The following is a 17,525-nucleotide window of genomic DNA, read 5'->3' on the forward strand; positions in this document are numbered from 1 at the left end:
TTGCTATAATGAAAGCCTATGGGAGCTGGAAGGTGCCGGATCCGGAAAAAGGAGGATCCGGCGGCCTGATCCGGTTTTTTAAACTGAGCATGCTCCAATCTTTTTTTTATCCAATAATCCAGATAGCTGGATCCCTCCTCAAAAAAACGGATCCGTCGCATCAGTTTTTCAAAATCTGCGCCGGATCCAGTTTTTCCAACATTCGCCAGATTTAGCCTGACACTGAAAACCTGATGTGTGAAAGTAGCCTAATCTAGGTCTCAGAAGAGATCCCTCAGGAAAACATCCGCTGCCTCAGCAGGAGCATGCCCAGGCGTTTTAGGGAAGTCATCCAGGCACGTGGCAGCCACAACAGCCTATTATTTGATTTTCCACTTTGATTTTGAGTATCACTCCTAATCCAGACCTCCATGGGATATTCATTTCGATTTACATTGATCATGTTTATGTTTTTTCTTTATGCAGTCCACTATGTAATTAAGAATAAAGATTTGCAACTGGAATATTTAATTCAGTATTAACTAGGATGTGGGATTTTAGTGCTCCCTTTATTTTACCAGTTTTATGATTTCATGGCTTCTAATTATTTTTGTGGAGTAAATGGAGTTTTTAAAAGAGTAAGACATGAAAAGTTGTACTCATCACTAATGTCACACCAAGACATGTAATTATAGAAATGAAAATTCAGCCCGCAGATCTGCTTTATTGAAACACGTATAAATATAGGTGCACTACTGTGGAGGCACAAGATGGTGATAAATGGTGGGAAATCCACAATACCTAGAATATAACAACAACAAAAATCTTGCAGATGACTCTATACAAGTTGGGCCTCACTCCTATGGACACGGGGCTAAAGCTGAGCAGCGCAGAGTCTGAGGAGAGGTTACAGCCCGCTATGTGGAGAGGTTACAGCCCGCTATGTGGAGAGGTTACAGCCCGCTACGTGGAGAGGTTACAGCCCGCTGTGTGGAGAGGTTACAGCCCGCTACGTGGAGAGGTTACAGCCCGCTACGTGGAGAGGTTACAGCCCGCTACGTGGAGAGGTTACAGCCCGCTGTGTGGAGAGGGTACAGCCCGCTACGTGGAGAGGTTACAGCCCGCTACGTGGAGAGGTTACAGCCCGCTACGTGGAGAGGTTACAGCCCGCTACGTGGAGAGGTTACAGCCCGCTACGTGGAGAGGTTACAGCCCGCTACGTGGAGAGGTTACAGCCCGCTACGTGGAGAGGTTACAGCCGGCTACGTGGAGAGGTTATAGCCCGCTACGTGGAGAGGTTACAGCCCGCTACGTGGAGAGGTTACAGCCCGAAACGTGGAGAGGTTACAGCCCGCTACGTGGAGAGGTTATAGGCCGCTATGTGGAGAGGTTACAGCCCGCTACGTGGAGAGGTTACAGCCCGCTACGTGGAGAGGTTACAGCCCGCTATGTGGAGAGGTTACAGCCCGCTACGTGGAGAGGGTACAGCCCGCTATGTGGAGAGGGTACAGCCCGCTATGTGGAGAGGTTACAGCCCGCTATGTGGAGAGGTTACAGCCCGCTACGTGGAGAGGTTACAGCCCGCTACGTGGAGAGGTTACAGCCCGCTACGTGGAGAGGGTACAGCCCGCTACGTGGAGAGGGTACAGCCCGCTATGTGGAGAGGTTATAGCCCGCTATGTGGAGAGGTTACAGCCCGCTACGTGGAGAGGGTACAGCCCGCTACGTGGAGAGGTTACAGGCCGCTACGTGGAGAGGTTACAGCCCGCTACGTGGAGAGGTTACAGGCCGCTACGTGGAGAGGTTACAGACCGCTACGTGGAGAGGTTACAGCCCGCTACGTGGAGAGGTTACAGCCCGCTACGTGGAGAGGGTACAGCCCGCTACGTGGAGAGGTTACAGCCCGCTACGTGGAGAGGGTACAGCCCGCTATGTGGAGAGGTTATAGCCCGCTACGTGGAGAGGTTATAGCCCGCTACGTGGAGAGGGTACAGCCCGCTACGTGGAGAGGTTATAGCCCGCTATGTGGAGAGGTTACAGCCCGCTACGTGGAGAGGTTATAACCCGCTATGTGGAGAGGTTACAGCCCGCTACGTGGAGAGGTTATAGCCCGCTATGTGGAGAGGTTACAGCCCGCTACGTGGAGAGGTTACAGCCCGCTACGTGGAGAGGTTATAACCCGCTATGTGGAGAGGTTACAGCCCGCTACGTGGAGAGGTTATAGCCCGCTATGTGGAGAGGTTATAGCCCGCTACGTGGAGAGGTTATAGCCCGCTATGTGGAGAGGTTATAACCCGCTATGTGGAGAGGTTACAGGCCGCTACGTGGAGAGGTTATAGACCGCTACGTGGAGAGGTTATAGACCGCTACGTGGAGAGGTTACAGCCCGCTACGTGGAGAGGTTACAGCCCGCTACGTGGAGAGGGTACAGCCCGCTACGTGGAGAGGTTACAGCCCGCTACGTGGAGAGGGTACAGCCCGCTATGTGGAGAGGTTATAGCCCGCTACGTGGAGAGGTTATAGCCCGCTATGTGGAGAGGTTACAGCCCGCTATGTGGAGAGGTTATAGCCCGCTACGTGGAGAGGTTATAGCCCGCTACGTGGAGAGGTTATAGCCCGCTATGTGGAGAGGTTACAGCCCGCTACGTGGAGAGGTTATAACCCGCTATGTGGAGAGGTTACAGCCCGCTACGTGGAGAGGTTATAGCCCGCTATGTGGAGAGGTTACAGCCCGCTACGTGGAGAGGTTACAGCCCGCTACGTGGAGAGGTTATAACCCGCTATGTGGAGAGGGTACAGCCCGCTACGTGGAGAGGTTACAGCCCGCTACGTGGAGAGGTTATAGCCCGCTATGTGGAGGCGACTTTTATTACACAGCCTGGCGCCCCCTGGTGGTCGGGCAGAAACCTGCATTCCTGCCTCACCCAATACTATTACTGAGAAAAGGAGCTTTATGTACAAACCAGTCCTCAGCGCCCCCTACAGGAAAAGAATCATGGAAGTAATATCAATCCCTCATCACCCCCTGCCCTGTTCAGCACCACCCACCACACGCAGACCCTACACCACCTCATACCCCCACGAAGACCCCAAGTATGCGGCCACATACAAGTCACTACACTTCCCTGCACACCGCCACATGCAGCCACAAGAAAGTACCAGCTCGCTCCCCTTCCCCACACACACAATCCCCTGTTCCCTGTGCAGCCCCCATACAGGAACATCCCCTCAGTCCTCAGTGTCATCAGCACCACAGCTTCCTGGTATCAGGTCTGTGCTGGGAGGCCCCGCCCTCCTGTGACATCATCCCGTCACATGGGCATGACGTCACCAAAGGTCCTTCACTCACCATATATGTGGTGTGCGGCTCTGCAGGTGGAGGTAGGTGCTGGAGATTCCCCATGGACTATATATTTCTCACCTCTCCTCTGGTAGATACATACGGCCCAACTATGAAGAACCGGAAGTCAGGAAACACATATTGCTCCCATAGTACAGCGCTTCTGTCTGACACACAGTACAATGTCCCCACAGTGCCGCCATCACCTCTTTGTACAGATCTTTGTGTTCTTCTAAATACTCCCACTCCTCCATGGAGAAATAGATGGTGACATCCTGACACCTCATAGGAACCTGACACACACAATGATACAGTCATCCCTCCACATTGCTGTCATCCCCCCCACACACAGTATAATGTTCCCACAGTGCTGCCATCCCCCCCACACACAGTATAATCATACCTCCTAACCGTCCCGGATCCCTCGGGACTGTCCTGATTTTGACAGTCAGCCCCGCGATCCCGGGAGGGACATTAGTTGTCCCGCACTACGTGCCTAGGGCGGGGACAATGCAGGGGGCGGCACCTGAGCAAGGTTTGTGGGGCTGTTTTTTTTTTTTATAAAAGCTTGGTCACCTCCCGAGGGAAAACCCTGCCCCCCCCCCGCCCCCTGTGCGGCGCTGCCACGCTGAGGGAGAGAGCCAGCAGCGATCAAGATGAAAGGTCAGCGACTCAGCATACCTCCTGTGTGTGCACGGAGCCCGGCTTCTCCTGCTCTTATCTGGTATCCCGGCAGAGAAGGAGAGACGGGGGAGGTGCCGGGACAGTGCAGAGCTGTGAGCAGGAGAAACTGAAGAGCTGCACATGGACATCAGCCGCCCCTGCACCACAGAGGAGATTGTGTGATGTGTGTGTGTGTGTGTGTGTGTGTGAGATGCTGCATGTGTGTGTGTGTGTGTGAGATGCTGCATGTGTGTCATGTGTGTATGAGGTATCTGGAGTATGTGTGATGGCTGCGTATGTGTGATGACTGCGTATGTGTGATGGCTGCGTATGTGTGATAGCTGCGTGTGTGTGTGTGATGGCTGCGTGCGTGTGTGTGAGCTGCGTGCCTGTATGTCATTAACCCCTTCATGACCGTGGGATTTTTCGTTTTTACATTTTCGCTTTTCACTCCCCTCCTTCCCAGAGCCATAACTTTTTTATTTTTCCGTCAATTTGGCCATGTGAGGGCTTATTTTTTGCGGGACGAGTTGTACTTTTGAATGACACCATTGGTTTTACCATGGCGTGTACTAGAAAACGGGAAAAAAATTCCAAGTGCGGTGAAATTGCAAAAAAAGTGCAATCCCACACTCGTTTTTTGTTTGTTTTTTTTGCTAGGTTCACTAAATGATAAAACTGACCTGCCATTATGATTCTCCAGGTCAGTACGAGTTCATAGACACCTCACATGTCTAGGTTATGTTTTACCTAAGTGGTGAAAAAAAATTCCAAACTTTGCAAAAAAATAAAAATAAATAAAATTGCGCCATTTTCCGATACCCGTAGCGTCTCCATTTTTCGTGATCTGGGGTCGGGTAAGGGCTTATTTTTTGCGTGCCGAGCTTGCGTTTTTAATAATAGCATTTCGGTGCAGATACATTCTTTTGATCGCCCGTTATTGCATTTTAATGCAATGTCGCGGCGACCAAAAAAACGTAATTCTGGCATTTCGATTTTTTTTCTCGTTACACTGTTTTGCGATCAGGTTAATGCTTTTTTTTATTGATAGATCGGGCGATTCTGAACGCGGCGATACCAAATATGTGTAGATTTGATATTTTTTTTATTGATTTATTTTGATTGGGGCGAAAGGGGGGTGATTTAAACTTTTATATTTTTTTTATTTTTTTCACATTTTTTTTTACTTTTTTTTTAAACTTTTGCCATGCTTCTATAGCCTCCATGGGAGGCTAGAAGCAGGCACAGCCCGATCGGCTCTGCTACATAACAGCGATCATCAGATCGCTGTTATGTAGCTAAAATGCAGGTGTGCTGTGAGCGCCGACCACAGGGGGGCGCTCACAGCTGCCGGCGATCAGTAACCATAGAGGTCTCAAGGACCTCTATGGTTACCTTCCTGACTCATCGCCGACCCCCGATCATGTGACGGGGGTCGGCGATGCGCTCATTTCCGGCCGCCCGGCCGGATGCGGTAGTTAAATGCCGCTGTCTGCGTTTGACAGCGGCATTTAACTAGTTAATAGCGGCGGGTGATCGCGATTTCACCCGCCGCTATTGCGCGCACATGTCAGCTGTAAAAAACAGCTGACATGTCGCGACTTTGATGTGCGCTCACCGCCGGAGCGCACATCAAAGCAGGGGACCCGACATCGGACGGTATAGTACGTCCGATGTCAGGAAGGGGTTAAACAGTGGGGTTGTGCGTGTTTGTGTGTCATTATACAGTGGAGCTGTACGTGTGTGTCATTTTACAGTGGCGCTGTGCGTGTGTGTGTCATACAGTAGGGCTGTGCGTATGTGTCATTATACAGTGGGGCTGAGCGTGTGCCTGTCATTATACAGTGGGGCTGTGTGTGTGCCTGTCATTATACAGTATGGAGCACTGTGTGGCCATTATACAGTATGGAGCACTGTGTGGCCCTTATACAGTATGGAGCACTGTGTGGCCATTATACAGTATGGAGCACTTTGTGGTCATTATACAGTATGGAGCATAATGTGCAGTCATTATACAGTATGGAGCATCATGTGCGGCCATTATACAGTATGCAGCATCATGTGCGATCATTATACAGTATGGAGCGTCATGTGTGTTCATTATAAACTCAACCTCTCCAAAACTGAACTTCTTCTGCTCCCGCCTTCTACTAACCTCCCTAAACCTGACATTTCCCTCTCCGTGGGTGGCACCATCATAACACCCCGGCAGCAGGCACGCTGTTTGGGTGTTATGTTTGACTCCGATCTCTCCTTCACCTCCCACATACAATCTCTTGCCCGCTCGTGCCGCTTACACCTAAAGAACATCTCTAGAATCCGCCCTTTTCTCACCATGGAGACAACAAAAACTCTCACTGTCGCCCTAATCCACTCCCGTCTGGACTACTGTAATGCTCTATTAATTGGCCTCCCCCTCACGTGACTTTCCCCTCTCCAGTCTATCCTTAATGCAGCAGCCAGGGTTGTCCATCTGGCTAATCGTTACTCGGACGTGTCTGCTCTTCGCCAGTCATTACACTGGCTGCCCATTCATTACAGGATACAATGCAAAGTACTTGTTCTCACCCACAAAGCTCTTCACAGTGCGGCACCCCCTTACATCTCCTCCCTCATTTCTGTCTATCGGCCTAGCCGACCGCTGCGCTCTGCAAACGACTTTCGACTAACCTCTGCACTAATCCGTACCTCACACTCCCGACTCCAAGACTTCTCCCGTGCTGCGCCAATCCTTTGGAATGCTCTACCCCAAGATATTAGGACCAGCCACAATTTGCATAGTTTTAGGCGCTTGCTCAAAACACATTTGTTCAGAGCGGCCTATCACCTTCACTAATCAAACTCATTTTAGGTTTGTGTTTGTGTAGCCCATTCACTATCTCCATCTATCCCCCACCCCCTGAAGATGGCTGGACCATCATTGTAAATACATCATTGTAAATACACACCTGTACTTTGTATCTCCCCACCTCATTGTAGATTGTAAGCTCTCACGAGCAGGGGCGGCTTATTTTGTTTTATTCTGCTTTATTACTGTATTGTTAACATTGTTACCTATGACTGTTGTGTTTGAAACTGTTAAACTGTAAAGCGCTGCGGAATATGTTGGCGCTATATAAATAAAGATTATTATTATTATACAGTATGGAGTATCATGTGTGGTCATCGTACAGTATGGAGAATCATGTGTGGCCATTATACAGTATGGAGCATCATATGCGGTCATTATACAGTATGGAGCATCATGTGTGGCCATTATACAGTATGGAGCACTGTGTGGCCATATTTTTTTGTTTATAATTATTGTATATGAAACAGTGTGATCAGCAGTGCTAAATGGGTGTGGTTGGGACGTGGATATGGGTGTGACTAATTATGAATGGGTGTGGTCAGAGGCGTGGCCTAAAATTTGCCGCTTCGCGCGTCGCAAGCTTTGTCCCTCTTTCCCGTCTTCAAAAGTTGGGAGGTATGGTATAATGTCCCCACAGTGCCTCCATCCCCCACATACAGTATAATGTCCCCACACTGCTGCCATCCCCCACATACATAGTATAATGTTCCCACAGTGCCGCCATCCCCCCACACACAGTATAATGTCCCCACAGTGCCTCCATCCCCCACACACAGTATAATGTCCCCACACTGCTGCCACCCCCCACAAACAGTATAATGTCCCCACTGTGCTGCCATCCTCCACACACAGTATAGTGTCCCCACACTACTGCCATCCCCCCACACAGAGTGTAATGTCCCCACAGTGCCGCCATCCCCCCACACAGTATAGTGTCCCCAAAGGGCCACCATCCCCACACACACAGTATAATGTCCCCACAGTGCCGCCATCCCCACACACAGTATAATGTCTCCACAGTGCCGCCATCCCCCCACACAGTATGAGATGACTGTGTCCCCTTTACAAATACATCCAAGTCATGAATGCAGCAAGTGGCTGATGTTTACGACATTCCAGTAGGGATGAGTTAATGTGCTCGGTGATACTCGGATATCTCTCGATTTTTTGAGTGCTCGGATACGCTGAGCACTCGGCGAGCATTAGCCGATGCTTGAATTTGAAACTCGAATCCCTGCCCCGCATGTTTGGCGCCTGTTACACAGCCAAAAATCATGTGAGGCTTGCCTGCGAGTCATTGTAATGCTGTAGACATCTTGGTAGTGGCAGTACTGTGATTGGCTGGCCGTATGACATTATCGGGGGTTATAAAAGGACAGACGCTGCCACTCTTGGCACACTGATGACATGGCACAGCTCAGGAACAGTTCTCATTGGAGGGAGAAAGTGCTTGCCGAGGGCTATGCGTGCAAAGTTGAAAGAGCCTAAGTCCTCTATCATTGATACTGGTGCCGATTCTGAACCATCATACTAACAGTCCTTGTAAGTAAGAGCTAAATCTATGTTTTGTTTGGGTCCGTTACATTCTGCATTTAGCCCGGGGAGGGACAGTTGCAGGAACAAGGAGAGTGGCAAAATACAGTCTTTAGTCAGGGCTTAGGGTTTGCAGTCCGTTGCTAAATATATATCTGATGCACTTGACCAAAATTTTTTTGGCGGGGGGATGGGGTTGTGAAAAAATTGACTAAATTTTCATCCATAGAATATTACGTGCTTTGTGGTACATTTTGGTGGTATAAAGCACTCCAAAAAGAGTTGAATAATGTTTCTAGATTCAATTACTCATCCATACAGTATTATGGATAGTGTCTATTGATGACTGGATGACCCTACTTATTTTTTTTTCCTGGCTTTGCACTTTGTGAAAAGCCTTTGAGTGTAGAGGTACTTTTTTTCAACTACACTTTCAAAATATTTTAGTGCAAGGCTCTCGAGTTGTTGCCATCAAGGGTCTATTGATGAGCCTGCTGATAATTTTACCTAGCTTTTCACTGTATGCAGAGCCTTTATGAGTTCCAATTGTTTTATAAAAAAAAATCAATTTTGATTTACTTAACTTGTAATTTTTAAAAAATCCTTTTTACATTTTTGCCTTATATACAAGTCATTATACAGGAAATAATGTTTCTGAACATTTATTTCCTGCACACTCCAATTTCTCATTGATTTTGAATGTTTTATTGTCCGTACTTAAAGTGGAGTCAAAGTGTGACACCATTGTTCTCAGCAGCGATCCGGAAGTCAGAGATGCTTCCAGGGGTCTTCCAGATGCTGTTCTCCTTCCATTCATCCATTTCAATATTTTCACTGCCCTCCAGGCCTCCTTGTAGGGTCTGCCGGAAAAATGCTTGGATTTCCCATTGCCTCTTATTATATATTATAACTTCTTATACTCGAAACAAGTATCTGAGCATTAGGAATTGCTTAGTTCGAGCAACGAGCATCTGAGCATTTTAGTGATCACTCATCACTAAATTCCTGCTCTATCTCCTGATATGTTCCCCTTATCTCCTGTAATAATAATAATAATTTTATTTATATAGCGCCAACATATTCCACGGCGCTTTACAAATTATAGAGGGGATTTGTACAGACAATAGACATTACAGCATAACAGAAATCACAGTTCAAAACATATACCAAGAGGAGTGAGGGCCCTGCTCGCAAGCTTACAAACTATGAGGAAAAACGGGAGACACGAGAGGTGTAATTGTGTTATTACATGAGATCTTTATGATGTTACATTGTCACGTTCTTCCCATATAGGTCCCAACAATAGTGGATCTTCTCAGTGGAAATCTTCTATATAAGAGAATTTTCCTGATTGACCGATCAAGGATAAGATGTCTGAGAGGCTATTACACCTCACCCTAGAGATCCTCTTCAGGCTTACTGGAGAGGTGAGAGATTCTGATGACGTCACATTACATCATTCTTATCTATGGGAATAACAGATGGACAGAACTGTTGAGGTGAGGACTCTGGAAATGTCTGTAGTGAGATTTCTTAATGAGTCTCTCCATAACCAGGATTACACATTGGTGAAGAAGACCTCTAGTGAGCGATGTCAGGACCCTGTGGCTGAGGGATGGAGAAGAACCCACAGCCCAATCATGGGGCCTCCACATCACCCCCTGATACATGAGGACATCAATGACCAGAAGATCCTAGAACTTGCCTATAAGATGATTGAGCTGCTGACTGGAGAGGTGACACTACTGGGAATGCTGGGATTTTATACAGTAACGCTATGAAGGGATCGGGGGAATGACAGTATTGTTGTCTGTATCAGGTTTCGATAAGGTGTCAGGATGTCGCCGTCTATTTGTCCATGGAGGAGTGGGAGTATTTAGAAGGGCGCAAAAATCTGTACAAGGACGTCATGATGGAGGTTCCCCAGCCCCTCGCATTACCAGGTAATAGACAGGACTAAATACATATGGTCTATAATTATCTGTATGTAATGAATGAATTCAGTCCCTGTATGTGTTTCCTCTAGTCCTATCCAGTAAGAGGACAACACCAGAGAGATGTCCCCGTCCTCTTCTTCCACAGGACTGTAATCAAGAAATTCCCAATGTTCCTCAGGATCATCAGGTAGGTGGAGAGAAGGTGTCATGAGATTTCCCCTATGATGTGTAGACGGCTGTGAAGGTTTTGTGTTCAGTCTTGTTTTATCCACCAGCATTATATGTTTTATACTTGTGTAATGAGAACGTAGGAGACGGCCGGATTAGAGCTGATCATAGATGTGACTTCTCCATCTGTCTGTGACTTTTACAATATTTGTTACAGGGTAAAGATCTGACCCATATTAATACTACAGAGACATATGTGAGGGGTGATGAGTTGTGTAAAGAGGAAATTCCTACATATGACTTCCCAGGTGAGTAGTAACCACCAAATGTAGAGAAGTCACAGATTCTCTTCAGTCACTGGCTGTCATTACTTTATTGGTTGTGTAGTTGGACCATGTCACAATTAAAGGTCACCATTTTGCCACTATACTACTCTATTCTTCTCCACACAAAACTGGCCCTATTAGTTTGAGGTCTGAGGGGTAATATTTCTCCTTGTGGAGAGTGACATACCGGCTCTGACATGTCAATGTAAGGTGACTTATTCGCCACCCAATGCTCCTGTGGGAAATTTAACATGCAAATTGCCTCTTCAGAGAGGAAGAAGACTTGAACTCTATAGCGCTAAATTGAGATTCTAATTTGGCTTTTATCCTAAGTCATATTGTAAGATTTGTTAAAGGGTCAATAGTGAGTTATAGAACCGCTGTTTCCCACAGGTGGCGCTATAGAGTTCAAGCCCTTTTCCTCTTTGAAAAGGCAATTTGTCTATTAGTTTGAGCTTTTATATAAGAAATTGTACAGGAGCCATCAAATGTTGAATCTGCCAGGCCAGAAAATAAAATGTCCCCCTTATTAGTAAAGTAAATTAAATGTAATTATTTTTAATCTTGAGCAAATGTGCATTTTTGTACAGTAACAGCAGAGTTTCCCCGTTATCCTGACTTTTCAGTTTCTGTGAGAAAAGACCTGTCTAACTTCAAAGAAGTTCACAATAAACTACAGTAAAACACATATTATACCTATGCCATGATATATCTCTAAGCTGTGCATGGTTGATGGCTCTAATGACTCCATGTCATGAATTTCATGATGTTTTCAATCCTAAGGAATGAAAATTACTCCACAATCTCTCCTAAAATGGGGAGCACTAATATTTTTCTACTTTTCTAGTAGCTCCAATGGTCAATTATAAATGAGTGCAACTCCAATTTAGTACACTATGTTGAAAAGCTGTCTCTAAATGTCTAATATTTCTTAAAGAAGCTCATCAAAGATAAAATATTGTCCCCTATGATAGGTTAGATTGCCAAGTACTACAATGTCCCATACTCTAATTCAGGAGTGCACAACATGTGTTGCTCCAAGGGCCACATTACCATACTGAACCAATTCCAAGGGCCACGAAAAAAAGTTAAAGGGGTACTATGAATATATCAGTAGAACAACCATCAGAACATTAATACTGTATATCACCAATGAGATGCTGGCAGGATCAGAAGTAAACATTTACATTCAGGTAACTTATAGGTGACATCTTCTCTGATTCAAGTCATTCCCATCCTTTTGTCTCCATGTAGCACAGACACCATGATGAGATTTCATGCCCAGAGCTCGGCTCTGCAGATTTCCATCTTCTCAGTCTGCAGCACCGCTTCTCGACACAGTGCCCTTAGAATAAAGAAATCATTATTCTGTTACATAAATATCTCCCATGCTGTGCCCCTGAGTATATAATTGCTCTTTCACTGTTCTTCCTGCACAAAATATCCCCCTTCACTGCCTCTCTCCATATTGTCCCCCCACACTTCCCCCCTCCATAATCCCCCCACACTTCCCTTCTCAATAATATAATATACCCCACCCCCACACTGTACCTCATTTCGTAATGTCCCCCACACACACTCCGACTCTCAGTAATGTATCCTCCCATACTGCCCCTTTATATACTGCTCAAAAAAAAGGGAACACTTAAACAACAGAATATAACTCCAGGTAAATCAATCTTCTGTGAAATAAAACTGTCCACTTAGAAAGCTACATTGATTGACAATCAATTTCACATGCTGTTGTGCAAATGGAATAGACAACAGATGGAAATTATTGGCAATTATCAAGGCACACTCAATTAAGGAGTGGTTCTGCAGGTGGGGACCACAGACCACATCTCGGTACCAATGCTTTCTTGCTGATGTTTTGGTCACTTTTGAATGTTGGTTGTGCTTTCAAACTCGTGGTAGCATGAGACGGACTCTACAACCCACACAAGTGGCTCAGGTAGTGCAGCTCATCCAGGATGGCACATCAATGCGAGCTGTGGCAAGATGGTTTTCTGTGTCTGTCAGCGTAGTGTCCAGAGGCTGGAGGCGCTACCAAGAAACAGGCCAGTAGGCCAGGAGACGTGTAGGGGGCCGTAGGAGGGCAACAACCCAGCAGCAGGACTGCTACCTCAGCCTTTGTGCAAGGAGGAACAGGAGGAGCACTGCCAGAGCCCTGCAAAATGACCTCCAGCAGGCCACAAATGTGCATGTGTCTGTACAGACAGTTTGAAACTGACTCCATGAGGATGGTCTGAGTGCCCGAAGTCCACAGATGGGGGTTTTGCTCTCAGCCCAACACCGTGCAGGATGCTTGGCATTTGCCACAGAACACCAGGATTGGCAAATTCGCCACTGGAGCCCTGTGCTCTTCACAGATGAAAGCAGGTTCACACTGAGCACATGTGACAGACGTGACAGAGTCTGAAGACGCCGTGGAGAGCGATCTGCTGCCTGCAACATCCTTCAGCATGACTGGTTTGGCAGTGGGTCACTAGTGGTGTGGCATTTCTTTGGAGGACCGCATAGCCCTCCATGTGCTCGCCAGAGGTAGCCTGACTGCCATTAGGTACCGAGATGAGATCCTCAGACCCCTTGTGAGACCATATGCTAGTGTGGTTGGCCCTGGGTTCCTCCTAATGCAGGACAATGCCAGACCTCATGTGGCTGGAGTGTGTCAGCAGTTCCTGCAAGATGAAGGCATTGAAGCTATGGACTGGCCCGCCCGTTCCCCTGACCTGAATCCGATTAAACACATCTGGGGCATCATGTCTCGCACCATCTACCAACGTCAGGTTGCACCACAGATTGTCCAGGAGTTGGCGGATGCTTTAGTCCAGGTCTGGAAGGAGATCCCTCAGGAGACCGTCCGCCGCCTCATCAGGAGCATGCCCAGGCGTTGTAGGGAGGTCATACAGGCACGTGGAGGCCACACACACTACAGCGCATCATTTCCTTGTCTTGAGGCATTTCGACTGAAGTTGGTTGAAGTTGATTTTGAGTATCATTCCAACTCCAGACCTCCGTGGGATATTAGTTGTGATTTACGTTGATCACTTTTAGGTTTTATTGTTCTCAACACATTCCACTATGTAATGAATACAGATATACAACTGGAATATTTCATTCAATGATATCTAGGATGTGGGATTTTAGTGTTCCTGTAATTTTTTTGAGCAGTGTTATTATCCCTTCCACACCATCCCTCTTCTTAATGTTCCTTCGCACTGCTGCTCTCCATAATGTCTCCTACTAACTGCACTTTTTAATAACATCTCCCCACACTATATCTCTGCATAAAGTCCCCTTTCACCCCCTTTAATTGCCCCATAATGTCCCCAGTTGATCCACAATGTCCCCTGGAAAGTAACATAAAAAAAAAAACCTATTTGATCTTTGGTTCTTCCTGTAGAGCTTACCAATGCCCGCTGCATCTTTGCTACCTCTGCGGCCTGGCTCCAGCAGCAGTGTGATGAGGTCAGTATCGTGCTGACCTCATGATGCCAATGCATGTCGGGGGGGCTGATGAGTGCTGCTTCTGTCCCGGCACTACAGTGTTAAAGTGTATTTGTGTCTAAAAGATGCTAGTGCATTTGAATACAGGAAAAAGGAAGCGACATATCCTGGTTAGCTCTAAGTACTGCACAACATCCATTGGAGTGTGTATGTGGGAAAACCAAACAAGTGGCTTATTGTTCTTTATTTCTTGCGATCAGCCCCCTGGTTGCACAGAGGTTCTCACAAGCAGCCTCTTAACCATCTGCTACATTTAATTCCAAGAGGGAAAGAAGGTCCCAGAAGTCCAGTCTCTAGTCAGTCTGAAAAGTTGTATATGATTGAGGCCCCCTGCAGAGAGAAACAAAGACACACATGGCCCCTCCAGATGGAGGACATAAAATGCTAAGCATGTTAGCATGATCACAGTATGGTCCAAAAAACAGGCTGACATTTTGTTACAGCCAGAACTACAGTAAAACAGAATGGTGGCAATCCACATAAAGTGACTGCATTACCATCACGTAATTCATCTTTAGGAGTAGTGACTATTTTGACTCCATGGGTAATCTCTGGAAACTAGCACGCAGTGGTTGCTGGAGAGTGAAAATTTCATATATGCCATTTTAGTTTTCAATAAGTGGAGCCCAGCTTGTGCTTCAGGAGAAATGACCACCATGCATTTTTAAGTGGCTTCTTCTTGCTACAGCAATGCTATAAATGTGGATAGTAACAGTATTTGGGCATACAGCAGGGTAAATAATTTAATTTTGCTACATAACTTTCAATTTGGGTATTTTAGAAATATTCTAAAACTATAATTCAGTTTAGTTTATGCAAAAATAATCTTTATTCTTGGCAGGTGACTGCACCAAGAGATCAGAGGGACAAGAGACATCTTCAATTTTTAAATCAGACGACCTTGATATCACTCAAGATATAACTGACGTCTATGCCACTATTCCAGAAATCCAGTCATCCACTCACAGCAAAAATCTATCATCTGATACTTTTAAACAGGTCCTATCTTCTGATACATCACAGACTATAGAAAAAAATGAAAGTCACAAAAGAGACGTTAAAAATCTAACTGCTCTTCAAACAGACAAGACGTTTTCCAGTGTAGAATGTGAAAAAAGTTTTACCCTCAAAACATCTCTTGTTACACATCCAAAAATTCACAAAGCGGAGAAAAGTTTTTCTTCTTCAGAGTGTGGGAAATATTTTAACCCAAAATTAGAGCTTGTTAAACAAAAAAGTATTCACGCAACGGAGAAGCCATATTCATTCTCAGAATGTGGGAAATGTTTTGAAATTAAGTCAAGACTAGTTGCACATCACAGAACTCACACAGGGGAGAAGCCATTTTCATGTTCAGAATGTGGGAAATATTTTAACCGGAAATCAACTCTTATTAGACATCAGAAAATTCACTCTGGGAAGAAGCCATTTTCATGTTCAGATTGTGGGAAATATTTTAGCCAGAAATCAACTCTTTTTAGACATCAGAAAATTCACACAGGGAATGAGCCATTTTCATGTTCAGAATGTGGTAAATGTTTTGCATATAAATCAAGTCTTGTTAAACATGAGAAAATTCACACAGGAGTGAAGCCATATTCATGTTCAGAATGTGGTAAATGTTATGGATATAAATCAGATCTTATTAATCATCAGAGGATTCACACAGGAGAGAAGCCATTTTCATGTTCAGAATGTGGGAAATGTTTTTTATATAAATCAGATATTTTTAAACATCAGAGAACTCACACTGGGGAGAAGCCTTTTTCATGTTTAGAATGTGGGAAATGTTTTGCATATAAATCAAGTCTTGTTATACATCTAAGAACTCACACAGGTGAGAAGCCATATTCATGTTCAGAATGTGAGAAATATTTTTCCAAGAAAACGCATCTTACTAAACATCAAATATCTCACAAAGGGAGAAGCCATTATCATACTTAGAATGTGGGAAATGTTTTACTTGAAATTCATATTTTGATGACCGCAAAGCAAGACTGACACAGGTATAAACCATATATTTTTGTCAAACTGTACAACAAAACACATAACAGAGAGTCAAAGTAACGACAAATATGTAAATGAGAAAAGTAAGTTAGAACTCACATTTGAAATAAAACATATGAAGTTATTAATATACATCTGTTATCTAAAAATCAAATTAAATGCAATATTCCTTTTAATATTTCACAGTTAAGTATTTATATGTTCACTATATAGACAAGAGTATTGAAACACTTCCCCTTAAACCTCCCCAAAAATACCCGATATTCTCTTCTCCCTCTTCTTCTAACTCCCAATCTCAACTATCTGCAATTCATCAGTCCCATTCCATCCATAATCTTCATGTGTGAACAAAGTCTTTAACTTTTCTATAATACAATAATAAACATGTTCAGATTGCAAATTACTATTTATATGTACGATCCATTCCTTCTCTGTTGGATCATCTGGTGTTATCCATTCCAATTAAAATAAAGTGACTACTGCTTCCCACCTCCTTTATCTAAATTTGTAATGCTGGAGTAAGATTATCTATTCAGAGACCTCATGTATTGAAATATTAGGGCTACAGCAACATCACATATTTTATACAGAAGAATAGCGATATATACCGTATTTTTCGGATTATAAGACACACTTTTTTCCCCCCAAATTTGGGGGGATAATGGGGGTACATCTTATAATGCGGATATCCCTTACTGGTACCGTTGTTGCAGACCGCAGGCTGGAATGAGGGGGTGTCCGGCGGTGCAACGGGTATGGGTGCCCGACGCTGCTGCGGGTGTGTCTGGCGCTGCTGTGGGGGTCTCCGGTGCTGCGGGGGGGTCTGCCGACTTTTTGTGAAAGGCCAGAGCCCCTCGCAGTTCCATGGTTTCCTGTGCGGTGGACTTTGGGAAAATGGCCGCCGGGGTGCAGGGCATGTGCTAATGGATATCTTGGCACCAAGATCTTGGGAGACCTCCCGAGATCTTGGTGCTGAGATCTCTATCATTTTCTCGAAGTCCACCACACACGAAACCATGAAAATGCGGGGGTGCCCTGGCTTTTCACAAAATGTCAGCAGAGCCCCCCGCAGCAGCGCTGGAGACCCCCACAGCAGCTCCGGAGACTCCCGCAGCAGCGCTGAACACCCAAAGCAGCATCGGACACCCGCAGCGGCGAGCCGCAGATCAGAACACCTCCTCATCCCAGCCTGCTTCCTGCAGCATCACCACACT

At 45.7% G+C, this 17,525-nt stretch overlaps 1 protein-coding gene across 1 annotated transcript; it reads left to right on the forward strand.

Moving 5' to 3' along the window:
- Positions 1 to 3,301: 3,301 nt before the first annotated feature.
- On the forward strand, positions 3,302 to 17,317 carry LOC143766142 (uncharacterized). Its single transcript, XM_077253599.1, has 7 exons — positions 3,302 to 3,360; positions 9,660 to 9,793; positions 9,923 to 10,102; positions 10,186 to 10,309; positions 10,393 to 10,490; positions 10,689 to 10,779; positions 15,146 to 17,317. Exons 2-7 carry the CDS (start codon positions 9,737 to 9,739, stop codon positions 16,246 to 16,248), a joined length of 1,653 nt encoding a protein of 550 aa, XP_077109714.1. The 5' UTR covers positions 3,302 to 3,360; positions 9,660 to 9,736; the 3' UTR covers positions 16,249 to 17,317.
- The last annotated feature ends 208 nt before the right edge of the window (positions 17,318 to 17,525 follow it).

This window comes from Ranitomeya variabilis, chromosome 4 (genome assembly GCF_051348905.1).
Source record: "Ranitomeya variabilis isolate aRanVar5 chromosome 4, aRanVar5.hap1, whole genome shotgun sequence".
Lineage (NCBI taxonomy): Eukaryota > Metazoa > Chordata > Amphibia > Anura > Dendrobatidae > Ranitomeya > Ranitomeya variabilis.

Excerpts from the sequence above, each read along its gene's own strand:
- LOC143766142 (XM_077253599.1), top strand. The coding sequence starts at position 9,737 with ATGTCTGAGAGGCTATTACACCTCACCCTAGAGATCCTCTTCAGGCTT. Across the intron at positions 10,491-10,688 it reads ATGTTCCTCAGGATCATCAG|GGTAAAGATCTGACCCATAT; the intron begins GTAGGTGGAGAG and ends TATTTGTTACAG. Across the intron at positions 10,780-15,145 it reads TCCTACATATGACTTCCCAG|GTGACTGCACCAAGAGATCA; the intron begins GTGAGTAGTAAC and ends TATTCTTGGCAG.